Source organism: Ctenopharyngodon idella, chromosome 17 (assembly GCF_019924925.1).
Source record: "Ctenopharyngodon idella isolate HZGC_01 chromosome 17, HZGC01, whole genome shotgun sequence".
In the NCBI taxonomy this organism is placed as follows: Eukaryota; Metazoa; Chordata; class Actinopteri; order Cypriniformes; family Xenocyprididae; genus Ctenopharyngodon; species Ctenopharyngodon idella.
The window spans coordinates 15,112,543-15,127,722 of NC_067236.1; the positions used below are offsets into that span (position 1 = coordinate 15,112,543).

Genomic DNA, 15,180 nt, shown 5'->3' on the forward strand with positions numbered 1-15,180 from the left:
CAACTATAATCTCTGTTTCGTGTTTAGTAGTTTCTGACACACACGAACATCAGTATTTTTTTTAATTAGAAATTATTTCTTTCCATTACAGCGATTATTCCTGCTTTATTTTACACCGTTTGAGAGAATAATAGAGAATATACAGTAGTCAGCATTTGAAGTGGATCAAAACATTTCATCAAAGTTGTCCTAAAACCTTCTTCTAGGACAACTTAGTCCTTAGGACAACTTTGATGAACATTTTTGATCCACTTCAAATGTTGAATATATAGTTCAAGATTACCTCAAGTTGAATTTATAAAGGAGAATTGATAAGATTGCAAGTTAATGTATTTTATCTTGAGTCCTGTTTATTTCAACAAGATTTTTTATTTATATTTTATTCATACATGTACAATATCACTTCATACACAACACTGAATTGGAAAGCATATTTATAGCATTTGCTGTAGAGAATACCTCTAATAATGGCAAAGCATTACATGATAATTTCATGTCATACATTGAACACAATTGGTAAAAAAAAAAAAAGTTACATTACTGATGTATATATACAGTCATAGAAAAACTACATATAAAGATATACTGAAGCTGCTTTAAAGAAGCTGATGGATTAACAAGAAATGCAACAACGCCATACTGCATATTCAGCAAGTATCCATGTAATAAATATTTGTACAATAATTCACAAAACACACTTAACATGATACTGCCAAGTGAGCAAAGGCTGTTGCTTTCTGACACTGATCCTAAATCTGTCAGCAATATGCACCTGTCATGTTTAACACAAAATCTGACCTGATTCTGCCCAATTACACCTGAGCATCTGCATACACACAACAGGAATGTTTTAACACTGTTCCACATAATGACCCCCTAAAACTACTTAAAACCATCCACAATAACTAACCCAAGTTTAAAGACATAAATGAGGTTGAAGGTCCTCAAAACTCTGTTTGCATGTTGTTGTAAAAATAACCATATTAAATACAGTAATGTAATCTACTTTAATAACCTCTGACCAGTAGTTATTTGAGTATTTATAGGATACCTATATTTGATAATGGCTGCAGTGCAAGTGTATTAAACTGCATGCCATTCAGTGTTAAAAACCATGCCTGGTTAGGTCTTGGTTTCAAAAAAGCACCTATAGAATTTCACGGAAAACATTATCTATCAGAAAATGTTCCACTTTGACTCAAACAACTTACCATTCAAACAGATATGTGTAAATACAAGCATTTTTCATTTATATGTAAAACAGCATTCATGTGCCCATGTAAAGTGACTATATTTGTTCTAATCCCTATTCCTGTCCAGTCATCCCCAGTTTAAGCTGCTGATCCCAAACAACTTTCTAAAACATAGACCAATGGCTGTAGCTCTACCAGCTACGTTAAAGTGTTACGTGCTAGATGAAGAGGCATTATATGGAAATTTCAATATAATTCACCATAACCTAAAACAGCACTACACTACTGTGCAAGCACTACTAATAACAGAATACTGTAGAAGAAGCTACGGAAGATACACTACTCAACACAAAGTTTTTTTCCTACTGCACAATATCCTGCACAACAGCATGAATCAAGAGCTTTGAATGGGTCTGAGATGACAACTGGAAAAAAAAAAATGTAAACATACAGTAGAAATAGCAGACTGGCCTGGCCATCTTTACAAAAATATAGTGATTTCTTTGTGAACAGTTCTCTGGTTGTTTAGTTGGTGAGGGAGGAGAGCGTTGTGATACAGGGCTGCAGTGCAGGACAGATCTGAAACTCACTTTGGAGTTATAGGGGAGGAGGAAGGGGGGAGACTGCTTGACCAGGTGAGATTTCCACCTGCTTGCCCCCTGTGCTAGTATCCACAAGACTGCAGGATTTAATGAATGTTGAGATTGTGGAAATGATCGAAGATGGCGCCGAGTGCCCAGCTTGTCTCCACGTTATTCACCTTTTTGGTAAGCTGTGAAGAAAAAGATCATTAGTCTGACTAAAAATGGCCTAAATTGTGCGACCGAGCAATGTTAATTTAGGCTCTTGGCAATTTAATTATGTACACTCAAAAGTGTACACAAAATTAGTAAACAGGTTTGAGACCAATTTTGGATCTCCTGCAAATTTTTTTCACGTTTCACAGGAGTTTCACATGTTGTTTTAATATTTCAGACTCACCTGCAGAACAGTGCTATCCTTGAAGCCGAATCCCTCTTTCAGTAGGCACGTGATGTAGGTCATGTCCATGCACAAGAATGGGCTGATCGGGCGGTATTTAGTCATCTTGTTGCACACTTGATTAAGAAAAAGAAAAGAACTATAATTAGTGGTGCTTGCTATGGGAAGCTCCTACTATTGCTCATACTTAAGAGTTAAGGATTTGAACAAACCCTTAAGCCTTAGTATTAAACCTTGACGCATTTCTCATCCCACACGGTTTGTGCAACAGACATGAGTTATACCTCAAATTGGGTGGCTTGTTGAGGAAAGTGGTGTCAACCACCCAGAACACCCTAGCACTAAGAACTACTTTGAAAACAACCACAAGGCAATGAGTTTTGCACGGACAAGCAGCATTCACATTTTCTTCAGAAAATGTAAACATTTTGTAACTCTGTGAGTACAGAATTGGGCAATAAAAATACATGAAGACAAGATTAAAAGACTCCTACGTTGCGCATGAGATAAGCATTGTGTATACACTATCTAGTGAGGACAGACAGTTGATTGTCAGGCTACAGTGTGTCAGAGTCTGGGGAAAATTACGTAAGACACTGAGGCACCAGCACTATGTTTGCTACAACCGTCTGGCACATCTTTGTGAAACGGGTCTTCCCAATGTTTTGTTTTTCCTCCAGCTGACAAGGTGATTTGTGAAAGTTTGGGAAGTACAGGAGGAAAGTACAAAAGTATAATTTCATACCCTAGGTCCTACACATTTGCTGATCGTGCTCCAAACCACAAGGGGGGCCGAGCAATACCAAGTGTTCCCACACGGGATGTGACATTAAGTCCTGCCTTTCTCCAGTTAGATATTGGGCATTAGGTGTTCATGGTCAGGGAGGAGGGAGTACCCACAGGGCTGCTGCCATTAGGATAACTAACGTGCCAAATGTGGTTCATCGAGACCATGCGACAGTGTCAGTGTACAAATAAAAGCCTTACATAAGATGCCAACTCATTCCTCCTAGTGATAAATCTTCTCTGCGGACATTTACCATTTGACACAATCTACCGAGTGAGCCATATTTCATGAATCAGTTTCAGGTCTCAAATTGACGTATGCGTCACATTCTGTAAAAGAACTCATAACATAATCCTCTACTCAAAGGGCATGGAAAAGCTGAGATAGCGGGTTGGAGAGTTACAAAAGAAGGTGAACACACGCAGGCAAAAGTATTTGTGTGGGAGAGGCGCAACCTATGTTTATGTGGTGGCAGAGCTATCATTTTGTGAAGCCAGTGTGATTGTCGAGAACCTCAAATGCAAATAAGCACCAAGGGTTTATGTTTGTGCAATGTGTGCGGCAGGACTTTGACCCAAGTGTTCTTTGGAGATTGGGAGAATGTCCAAAGTCTTACCTTCTTTGGCTCTCTTTTTGAAATCCCTGACTTCCACAGTACCACCACGAGATCCATCTGAAAGATTAAGACGATACATGTTTGTTCAGCATAATTTTTTAAAAATGATGCATTTGTAGACATTCCGTAGCATTGACTCTTATCTCTAATGTAATCCCACTCACCAATGAGACCAGACTCCACAGCTCTGTCAAAGTAATAGGAGAAGGCATAGAAGATGCTGCTTCCCTTGACCTCAAAGGGCTGGTGCACAATCCCTTTCACCACCCGCATCACCTCTTGGTAGCACAACTTGTACCCAGCGTAACCTGAAAAATAAAGGACCAAATGTATTTATACTCCTGTTATTGAGATCTTATAAAGAAATTGCAGCAGTTTTACTTCACTGCCCTTTATCTTAAACCTAACTTTGTCCTATCTCACATAGCCAGACTTTTGACTATAAAGTCAAAGTGTAAAGTCTGGTGGTCCACTTTGCAGTTTTTTCTGCACCATTTAGACAGCAAAAGTCAGTCTGACAGACATGTGAAACATCCAATCACAGATTTTTTTTGTTTGTAGGGTAGATCAGCAGTGTCTGTCCCATATATATATATGTATATACCTTGTAAACACAACTTCGCTTCATTTGGACACCCTGAATCTGTGTAGAAACATACATCAATGATACTGTGTGGTTCAGTCCATGGTTGTGAGGCTGAGACTAACCTAACCTTGGTGCTTGATGCCCATGCCACTGTATATATATTTAAGAAACTACTAGTCTTTGGGAGGAAAGCAAAATATCTGAGGTATCTTGAATGGGGAGTTCAAGGAGAGTATCATTTCAAGGAGAATACCTCCTGACAACATAATGAGGTCAGTTTGAGGGTTTGCCACAAATTCTTCAGGGAAAGATTTTCTCACAGGAAGTACCAAATAGGCAGCTTTCATATGACCTGGAGCTAACTGGTTGGTCAGGTCTACCATATGGACTGCACCACAACATCGCTAATGGGAGAAAGGGGTAGGCTAAATGCCAAGCCCATAACTAAACTAGTTTCTCTTTTATATGCCTGTGAGAGAGTGTTGAATCAACAGTGTTGTGTGAACTGACTATTTTCTCTCTGCTTAAATACAATGTTCATTTTAGTATTTCTCTGGAGCCAGAAATGACAGTAAATATAGAGGAAAAGCCCTGAGAAGTTAACTGAAGTAAAATCAAATTAATTTCAAAGTCTGTTTTATTGTAGCTGTAAATGGTGTGACATTTTTGTGTGAAACAGGATATTAAACAAAAAAATGAAGGACTAGAAATCTATTGAAAGACTTTATCTATTGAAAATGATTGAATCTGAAAAGTAGTCTTCATTCTGATTTCAATCTATTATATTCTGAGGTCACTCACCATCTGGGGTCCCACTGACTTTGTAGGTGAGTCCACCAAAGCTCCAGTCTTCTCTGAATTTTTTGGGCAAACAAGAACTTCTGAAAACTTTCCAGTCCAGACCTGAAGGTTGAACATTGTGAGAAAATATAATAATCATCAATTATAAAACATAAAGTAAACAAATAATAATAAAAAAAACATTTTATTAATCATTACCATCAGCACCAAGAGCACCAAGAGTTGCCAGTCTGCCAGCAATTAGTCCATTTCCAAGGTAACTGCAATTGGGAAAAGAGTAAAAATTATGATGGCATATTGTTGCATATTGTTGGTCTTTGTCTGAAAAGGGACAAATAACTGTTGTTTCATCAAGTTATCTGACCTGTGAGTATACAGTGCATAAGTGCTGTTGAACATATTGATTTTGGCAATGTAGTCTGGAGGAGCAGTCAGCACAGTTTTCTGTGAAAGAGAATAGTGTCAATGTAAGACAGTGTCAGTGTGAGAAACTACTTAAACATACTAGCCAGTATGTCAACTTTTGTCTTATCATCATACCTTTAACTTAGGAAGGAAAGTAATCTGAGTTGAACCTCCACCCAAATCCAGGATCCCAACTGTTTTCCTTGTTTTAGCATACAAATGACCTGCAATACAAAGGTATAATATCAGTATTAATACCAGTCATTCAAATCCATGAAAAACATGTAAAAGTATTTTGAAAGTTGTTGATTCTTAGGTTAAACTAAATTCTTTACTTTTTTTAGCAATACTTTACCTGTGAGAAAGTTTACTGTAACCCATGCCAAGACCCCTGTAAGAGAGAGAATTCATGCTGTTGAGATGCAGAATTTGAATACTAAATATCAAGTTTCAACTCTAAATAATATGGTAAACACCAGTCACCACATTTAACATTTGAAACCTTTTGATAACTCTGACACCTGCAAGTGGTTTTTGACATATTCAATATATACAATACTGCACATTTTATCATTAAGGTGTAGACGAATGTCTTCATAGAAAGTATACATCTTATATTGGGGCCATCAAAGACCAGCCCAGGTAATTAAACATGTCTGAGATGTGAAATTAGTCACACCTCATAAAACCACAGGACAAGTACGTGAATGTCTGAGTTTGCATGAAACGAATGTCAACTTAAATTAAAAAATGTGGAGGATTATTTTATATTGAGCGTAGGAGGCTTCCAGACAAGGTTTAATCCAGACAGCTATATTAAATACTCAAGTCACTATCACAATAACAGACACAGCAAAGCTGGGGTAAAAGGGATGTTTCAAAATCTGTGCATTGCATCATGGGTTTAATTATCTGGGACAGGTTAAAGAGAGGAATGTTATAGTACCTTCATTGGTGCCATTCATTATGGTGACACTGTTGTTTGGCACAAAGAAAGGGGAGTCATCAAAAATTTCTTTGACCTATGGACACAAACCAGAGTTTACATGTATTAAGCATCATGTACAATTTCAGCTCTACAATGTAATGAACTATCAGAGTTCATGACTCATGTGTTCCTCTGTAATGTACACCATAAAAAAGAAAGAAACCATTTGGTTGTTACAACATAAAAATTCAAGCCGGCTCTTTTTATCTGGAGTCAACGGGAAGTGCACTGAATCAATCTTGGGCAAAATTGTCTGAAACTGGGCAAGCTAGAAACCACAAGTGTGGCTGGTGTGGTGGAGTTGAATATGATAATTCAAAAGGCATTTGGGTCCCTTTAACTCCAGACAGCCTCAGAACAGCTGCTTTAGCACAGTATTGGTTTCTCTTCTCTCTTACGTTTCCTGTCTTTCTTTCTCTCTGTCTCGCACACAACGTGGTTTGCATCGCTTTGGGATGGTTGGTTTCTCTACCAAATTGTCTGGGAAAGAGAGAAAGCCTTACCTCATCCAACAGGGCTTTGGCTTTTTCTTGAGGTAGTAGGCGCAAGCCGGCAGTGGCTTTCAGAACCACAGGTGTCTGTATCCATTGCTCTTTGGGAATCGTCTTCTTTGCCACCTTTAGCAGCTGCCTAATGGTTTCTCCACCCTAGCATATGAAAAATATGCACATATTATTGCAAATGCACCACGATTCCTCAAAGTGAACTCAAAGGAACCATCCTAGCCCTGTCCTGTAACAATAGTATTATCTATAAACAGCTGAACTGGCATCTTTTTTGTCTACCAGCAACAAGGTCTTTCAATGGAGAGCAGAATTGTTAACCATTTCAATGTCCTTGGCTCGTGGCTACATAGTTGAGGATGGGAAGAAAACCCATCAGTAGAATACTGGCATAAAGTAAAATGTTTTTTTTTCATTAGAATATCTGCAAACTTTAAAAGTACATATGCAAAAAAACAGAAATTACTGTCTGGTCAGAAATTAAGTAAAGAATCATTGCACAGTCTATAATTCCATAGTGCTGAGTGCAGAATTTTTCATGTTATCTTCAGTGGAAATATCAAAAAAAGGAAAAATATATGCTTTCTCCATCTGCACTGCACAGACGAGACTGGAAAAAGTCAAAGCCATTAGAATGTAATAGAAATAACATGTTCCCTGATGTTATAAGAAAGTTAGTGGCTTACCACTTCAGGCATATCCGCATACGCTGACAGTCCGGGCTTCACGGCATGGTACATCTCATTGTCAAGCACTGGAAGCTCCACTGTGGGACACAGAGACAGACAGAAATGTCAGAGGGGACAATTGAAGACGTATGCTATTAGAAGGTGCACATTAGCGATGGACTGCGGGCAACTTGACTCCATCTCTTAAAAGGTTATTGTGCATGAACAGAGACATTTGGTTATTGTATGTTTACCACAAATGGCGACCACCAAGATTTTTCCAGACAGGCAAATTAAGAGTTTCTCAAGGCTCAGAGTTTACCTCATCAGAAGTGATGCCATGTCTCCATTTGATGTGTATTCTAGGGAACCGATTACTGCATTATCAGCTCAAACGCATAATCTTTAACATATTGCTCAGGGTTGCAATTTATTAAATGAAACTGCAGCTGCTTATTACCCAGCTGCTTATTTCTCCATCCCTCTTTCCTCTTCCCACCCCTGTGTTTCTGTTTGCCTTCACACCATGCAACGAATGAACCACGGCAAACACAGACACAGTAAGCAGACGTGCTATGAGCCACAGGCTCCTGAGAGGGATGCAGTTAGAAAGAAATCAAGAGAGAGAGAGAGGCGAAGAGGGCAGCCGTTCACAGAGTGTGCAAGGCGGGACTCTTCAAGATCATTCTGAGTTCATGGTCTAAGCTACACCGAAGCATGGATGTGAGTCAGGACCATCAGAGCAACACATCTGGAGAGGAAAATATTGACATTCTAGCTACAAGAGGAGCAAGTAAGTAACCCGGGGATCTGCAGAGCTCATTTAGTGTGCAAAAATGGGATATGAAGAAAGGACATGGAGAGACTTACCTGGGTCTTTTTGAATGAACCTGTAAATGTGGATACGGGTGCCGGTGCTGCCAGCATCAAACATGATCCCATAAAAGGTGCGACTGAAGTTGACCGGGCGAGGGGCCACTGCTTCTTTCACCACAGGTACCTCTGGAGGAAGCTGATTGTCCATGTTGGCATGGTGATTGAACGCACGGTAGCGGTTGTACATATGGTGGTTCAAATATGTTGCCTCTGCCAGAAAGTACCCGGCAAAAAGCCACATGGACACCACCGTCAAGAGCAACATCTGCTGAGACATGGTTTCTTTCTCCCACGCCGACACTACAAACAGCTGAAGGCTTGACTGGCGGTTTCTCGAAAAGTGACTCAAGAGTTTTTATGGAGGAGGATGTGTTTGCTGTTTTTGCCCGATCTTGTTGAGAGAAAGTCTTGAGGGTGTACAGATGCAGCGAATGTCTACAGAAAAGATGAAGAAGGGAAGAAAGAGAAGATGGAGAGAGCCAGAAAGAGAGGGTGAACACAGAGACACACTCGGGACTGGTCGGTCATCTGTTTACAGTATATAAAGACATAAGTGCTTGGCAGGGGGCCATGCCAAACAACGCCATCCACCAATCCTGAGGCTCTTCATAGCAAGCCCTCTGAAATCCATCCTCCACCATCCCCTCCCCTTACTTATAAAAATGGACATGGAATACCTGCTAAAGAGTGCCATTTCTTTCTCGTCAATTACATGCAAGGCGTTCAAATTGGCAATACCCTCTCATACCCTCCCCCATCATCTGAAGTGGCTTAGATGCTGCTAAAATGTCTTCAGAAGAACAAAAGAGAGTATATATTAAGACTTCAAAACCAGTTGGATTGCTAGGAGTAAATGCATTGGTTTAAAAATACATTTTATGGGTGTACTTAATTAAAACTTACAGCTTTACTTTCTACTTACAGCCAGTCTTGTTACTTCACCACTTTTTCTTTCTCCTAACAAGCATTTAAACCTACTCATGCAGACTTCCAATTGCTGCAAGCCAGTTTCCTTTCCAAGAATAGTAGTTATATCATGAACTGGCTTCTAAAGAATCTTAAACAACCATTTAACTGGGATCTTGAGATTCTCTGTTACATGTAGTTAATTTGAGTTATTTGTCTCGTAATTTCTAAAATAGGGCTTTTCCCTCCTTTGCTTGCTTTAAAAGAGGTGTAAAGAGATGTAGACATTATCTAATTTATTGTAGGAGCTTGTGGCAAGGATATAAAATGGCATAATTATCATTAAACTTCAGAGCTCAAACATAGGGTAGACAAATGATTCTTGTGTTGTTTTCACATCAGTTGCCAGGTATTTTGGCACGGCAGATGGCAAACTTCTGTGTCTGTGTACTTTCAGTGCCCACAGAGTAGTGGAAGATCATGTACCCAGGACACTTAGGGTCAAACTTCAGACTCAAAACACTTCACCGTTTCCAGGTAAATGACTAAATTGACTACATTTGTTTTTAAAACTTTGTTTTTTAAATCTCCTTGCAAAGACTTTTAGCTAGGCAAGAACATATTTTAGGATTATACAGAGAGAAAGCATATGAGTGATTGCGTTAGGTGGAAGTTTTGCAACGCTTCTTCTTTATTGGTTTTGACAGACAAAAAGCATGTAACGTGATCAAATCTTGTATGCAGGAGCAGACGCCATTGAAAACCTCATATGACCTGAACAGAATGGTTATAGAGGAGTTTTCTCCACTCTGTGAACCTTGGTGTCACATCAAGGAGGTTTGCTTAGATGAATTGTTGTGCAATCCTCAAAAATTCACGCCCGACGGAAGGGTTCCATTACGATGACATGTCTTTTTCTCTTTCACTTGCAACTAATGAAAGTGGTTCACCGCACCTCGAGTTAAGAGTGGCTTTCACTGCCACTGCCGGTGAGACCAAGCTGAGGGACAGGGAAAAGCAGAAATAAGGGGCGGTGGAGCCAGGTTTTAGTGCGATTTTAGTGCCTAGAGGGGAGATGAGAAGCACGGAGAGGGCAGTGGGAAGGAGGGAGGGGACCTGGGTGGAGTTTGGCAGTGGCTGCGCTCCCATCATGCCATTCCAGTCCACGGACAGTCGGCTGAGCAAAGCAACAGTTACAACGTTGTAATTTGGAACTAAAAATATTACACTTTCTTTCCTCTTTTTATTCTTTTTTCAAACTGCGGTACCCCATAATGGTCTTTTCTCCCGTGCCAAGCATGCATGTGCAGGCCCTCATATTGACTTCTGACAAGTTAAGAGAACACTTTCAACCATGCCATAGCAACAGTATAGTGCATCTATGAGCTAATTTAATAGGTTGCTGGCTTGTAAGTGTCATAAAAATTACTCACTCTCATGCAAAAGATCATTATATGCAGGCTGCAATGCTTCACGAGAATTCCTCTCATTCAGGATGGACAGGTCTATATGGCACTGTACATTATGCTGATTATGTTACAGATGCAGTTAAGCACACCCTCAGATATTTTTTATTTTGGTCTCTAAATTAGCACTTATGTTCACACATAACTGAGAAAATTACTGACAAGGCAGTTTGTACATCCATGGAATTATCACAATACATCATAAACAGTGTTTATGGCATAAAGCAGGGCAATTACAGTACATTGTTTAACTGATGTAATAAAAATAAGCCACGATGAGCACCAAAGCCTGACACATTCAAAACCATTGTTGGATGCAATGTTGGCTGAAACATGTTTCGCCACAACGAAACAATTATAATTTGAAAGAATTCTTTGCCAGCCCAGTAGAATGTGCAATGCATCCTTTAATCTACATTATTTATAGTGCATAAAACAAAAATATGACAACAAAATTGTGAGGTTTGATCATGCGCAGATGGACTGAATGTGTTATTCATTATGCAATATGCATTGCTTTTTAAAGTAATAGTTCACCCAAAAATAAAGTCATAATTAGGCCTACTCAACCTCACCTATTAATTCTTCTACAAAACACAAAATTAGATCATTCAAAGAATGTTGGGTAATTTCAACACAATGGCAGTACACTTTTACACTTACTAAAGCACTCGAGTGTTAGCAAAAATTCCATGTACTTCATTGATCATTTACCAATTTCTCCAATCAGTTTTGGTAAAAAAATCCCTCCTGTGTGTATTTGCAAGTCACATGTTCACGCAAGATCTAGTATAGAATGTACATGTAAATTTAATTTCTTTTATTTAGTGATCAAAACACCCATCTTTCACTTCAAATAGTTTTCAATTTTTATTAATTATTATATTCTCATATTGTGAATAGACAAGTTCTTGCATTAACGCATAGCTGACAAGTGAAACGTGACATGCGTGGTTTGTGCGCCCCTAGTGTCACCAAACAAAATTGCATTTAAATCAATATAATATAATCAAACACTCCACCATCTTTTATTGGTTGTATAAACAGATAGCCCCACCCCAATCTCGCGCAATTGGTTGAGCCATTGTTGCTGTGTTGGGTTGGTTGGGATGCTCATAATTTCTCGAGGAAGTTAACCAACAAATGTAAAAACTTTCACACTTCATCAGATGCAAATGTTGATGTTTTTTTAAAGTGATCTTAATGGACAAGTGGATCTACTTTTATGTGCTATGTACTTTGTAAATAAATCGTACATTAAATAATGTGCCACAGGAATGTCATTTTTACAGGTGTCCTGGCCATATCTTAATGAAGAAACCAATTCTTGTAATTACAGATTTGATGATAATGACAACTTGAAAATGTTTATGGATATTTGTATATGGGGGTGGGGGAGGGGGTGTCTCTGCTTTCATCTCTGTCATAGCAATTATCTTTAAATTTAGTTGCCCAACAACATATAAAATCCATGAGCCGCCATAAGGTTACAGTAGCTACACCCTGACATTTTGACATATGTTCTTTTGCCTTTTTCTGCTTGTGGAATGTTTTATGGATACATTCCAGCTTCATCAAAAAACGGAACAGAAATGACCGGCTGGGAAGCCGGCAACTAAGTTGAGTACAAGGCATGCAATGTGAGGGTGGTGCTGTTGGATGGATTCGAAATGATTCTGTGCTAAGTTTACATTGTTTTTTAGAGGCTTGGCCCCTGAGAATCTGCTAAGTCAACTGCAATTTTGTTTAAGTTTTGTGGCTTCTCCACGTCTTATGTAATACTGGCTTATATCTTAAATTTGTTTGGTGGCTGAATGGCATGTCAATCACTTGCTGAAGTTGCTCTCATCTAGAAGAACTGGAAGTGAACCCCTTTTGCTTACATAACCTTATGCAGCTTCGGTTACCGCTCACCCCACAGTTCTTTGGTTTCTGAAGACTACACCCTGGTGTCGCAAACAACAGAGAGTACCGACCATTCTCTGACCCCCTTTTTTATACACGAGTCCCCACAGGAAATCATAGGGTGATGGCAACCAATCTCTCTTAATCACAGCCATGAATATCAAAATAAGTTTCTATCTAAAGACTAAGCAGCACTGTCAGCAAAGAAATAAATCAGTGAACTACAATGAAATATAATTACTTCTAAAACTGCCTGTCAAGGTACAAAAGTCACCACAATAGATGAACACAAATGACCTTCTTTCTACAGTATATTCAAAATAAACTACATTCGAAAGTCATTCAAATATGAAGTAACCTCAACAAAGCTAATGTCGCCATGTTGTACTGCAACTTGCAGCTTCTCCAAAACTGTGTCTCTGAATATGTTATGATACACACTGAAAATTTTCATGTGGAACTTGCATGTTTTTTCCTATAGATATAGTATGTAATTATGCCTGTTTATATTCCACTTGCATGGATATATTTGTTTATACCATCAAATTAAACTCAGAGATGTAGCATTTGTCATAGTAAAATCTTAAAACACATCTAAAAAATAATGAGACCAAAGAATCTTGTAGACCCACATGTCCATAATTACAAAATTGCTACAGTCTTCGCATCACACATGAAACAGCTATATGGAGTTTTTATTGAGTTGCTTGTACATGTGACATCCTGTCACTGTTCCCAGCAAAAATGTTAAACTGATGCGGCCACTATACAGTATGTTTCAATAGAATATCATTTAATTGCTCTGTGATTTTGAACAATACCGCTGTCTGGTTTAATGTGTAGAGCGATAAGATTATATAAAGTGTCTACAACCCGAATTCTGGAAATGTTGGGATGTTTTTTTAAATTTCAATAAAATGAAAACTAAAAGACTTTGTAACATAAATGTTTAAACTGAGAAATTTTATAATTTTATGCATAAAATGAGCTCATTTCAAATTTGATGCCTGCTACAGGTCTTAAAATAGTTGGGACGGGGGCATGTTTAACATGGTGTAGCATTTCCTCTTCTTTTCAAAACATTTTGAAGACGTCTGGGCATCGAGGTAATGAGTTTCTGGAGTTTTGGAATTTGGTCCCATTCTTGCCTGATATAGGTTTCCTGCTTTGAAGAGTTCGTGGTCATCTTTGACCTATTTTTCGTTTAATAATGCGCCAAATGTTCTCTATAGGTGAAAGATCTGGACTGCAGACTGGCCAATTCAGCACCCGGACTCTTCTACAACGAAGCCATGCTGTTGTAATAGCTGCAGTATGTGGTTTTGCATTGTCCTGCTGAAATACACAAGGCCTTCTAAAACCTTTATATACCTTTCAGCATTCATAGTGCCTTCCAAAACATGCAAGCTGCCCATACCGTATGCACTTATGCACCCCCATACCATCAGAGATGCTGGCTTTTGAACTGAACGCTGATAACACGCTGGAAGGTCTCCCTCCTCTTTAGCCCGGAGGACTGGCATCTGCCAGTATTCCTGGGCCCATTTAGTAATGTCATTGATACAATCATGCCGATGAGTGATGCAGTGTCGTCTGAGGGCCCGAAGACCACAGACATCCAATAAAGGTCTTTGGCCTTGTCACTTACGCACAGAGATTTCTCCAGTTTCTCTGAATCTTTTGATGATGTTATGCACTGTAGATGATGAGATTTGCAAAGACTTTGCAGTTTGACATTGAGGAACATGGTTTTTAAAGTATTCCACAATCTTTTTACACACTCTTTCACAGATTGGAGAGCCTCTGCCCATCTTTACTTCTGAGAGACTCTGCCTCTCTAAGACATCCCTTTTATAGCTAATTATGTTACAGACCTGATATTAATTGACTTAATTAGTTGCTAGATGTTCTCCCAGCTGAATCTTTTCAAAATTTCTTGCTTTTTCAGCCATTTGTTGCCCCTGTGCCAACTTTTTAGAGACCTGTAGCAGGCATCAAATTTGAAATTAGTTCATTTAGTGGATAAAAGTGTAAAATTTTTCCATTTAAACATTTGTTATGTTATCTATGTTCTATTGTGAATAAAATATTGGCTCATGTGATTTAAGTCTTTTAGTTTTCATTTTATTCAAATTTAAAAAATGTCCCAACATTTCCGGAATTCGGGTTGTATATAATGAAAAAAAAAAAAAGGCATTTAAAGGGGTAGTTCACCCAAAAATGAAAATTCTGTCTTTAATTACTCACCCTCATGTCGTTCCAAACTCTTAAGACTTTCGTTCACCTTCGGAACGCAAATTAAGATATCTTTGATGAAATCTAAGAGATTTCTGTCCCACCATAGACTTAGCCTTTGCAACTGAAACTTTGACACTTCAAATAGTTCAAAGAGATCATAAAAAATAATCCATATGAATTAAGTGGTTTAGTCCAAATTTTCTAAAGAGACTCAATCACTTTTTATGATGAACAGATTTAATTTAGGCTTTTATTTATAAA

General features: G+C 38.6%; 1 protein-coding gene across 1 annotated transcript; it reads right to left on the reverse strand.

Moving 5' to 3' along the window:
• Positions 1–273: 273 nt before the first annotated feature.
• Positions 274–13,619, reverse strand: entpd5a (ectonucleoside triphosphate diphosphohydrolase 5a). The gene is made up of 13 exons (XM_051869432.1): positions 8,399–13,619; positions 7,547–7,626; positions 6,861–7,004; positions 6,316–6,391; positions 5,725–5,760; positions 5,505–5,593; positions 5,329–5,408; positions 5,163–5,224; positions 4,965–5,066; positions 3,742–3,885; positions 3,578–3,634; positions 2,175–2,290; positions 274–1,965 (listed from the first exon to the last, which is right to left on the reverse strand). The coding sequence occupies exons 1-13, from the start codon at positions 8,679–8,681 to the stop codon at positions 1,882–1,884; spliced, it is 1,353 nt and encodes a 450-aa protein (XP_051725392.1). The 5' UTR covers positions 8,682–13,619; the 3' UTR covers positions 274–1,881.
• Between the last annotated feature and the right edge of the window lie 1,561 nt (positions 13,620–15,180).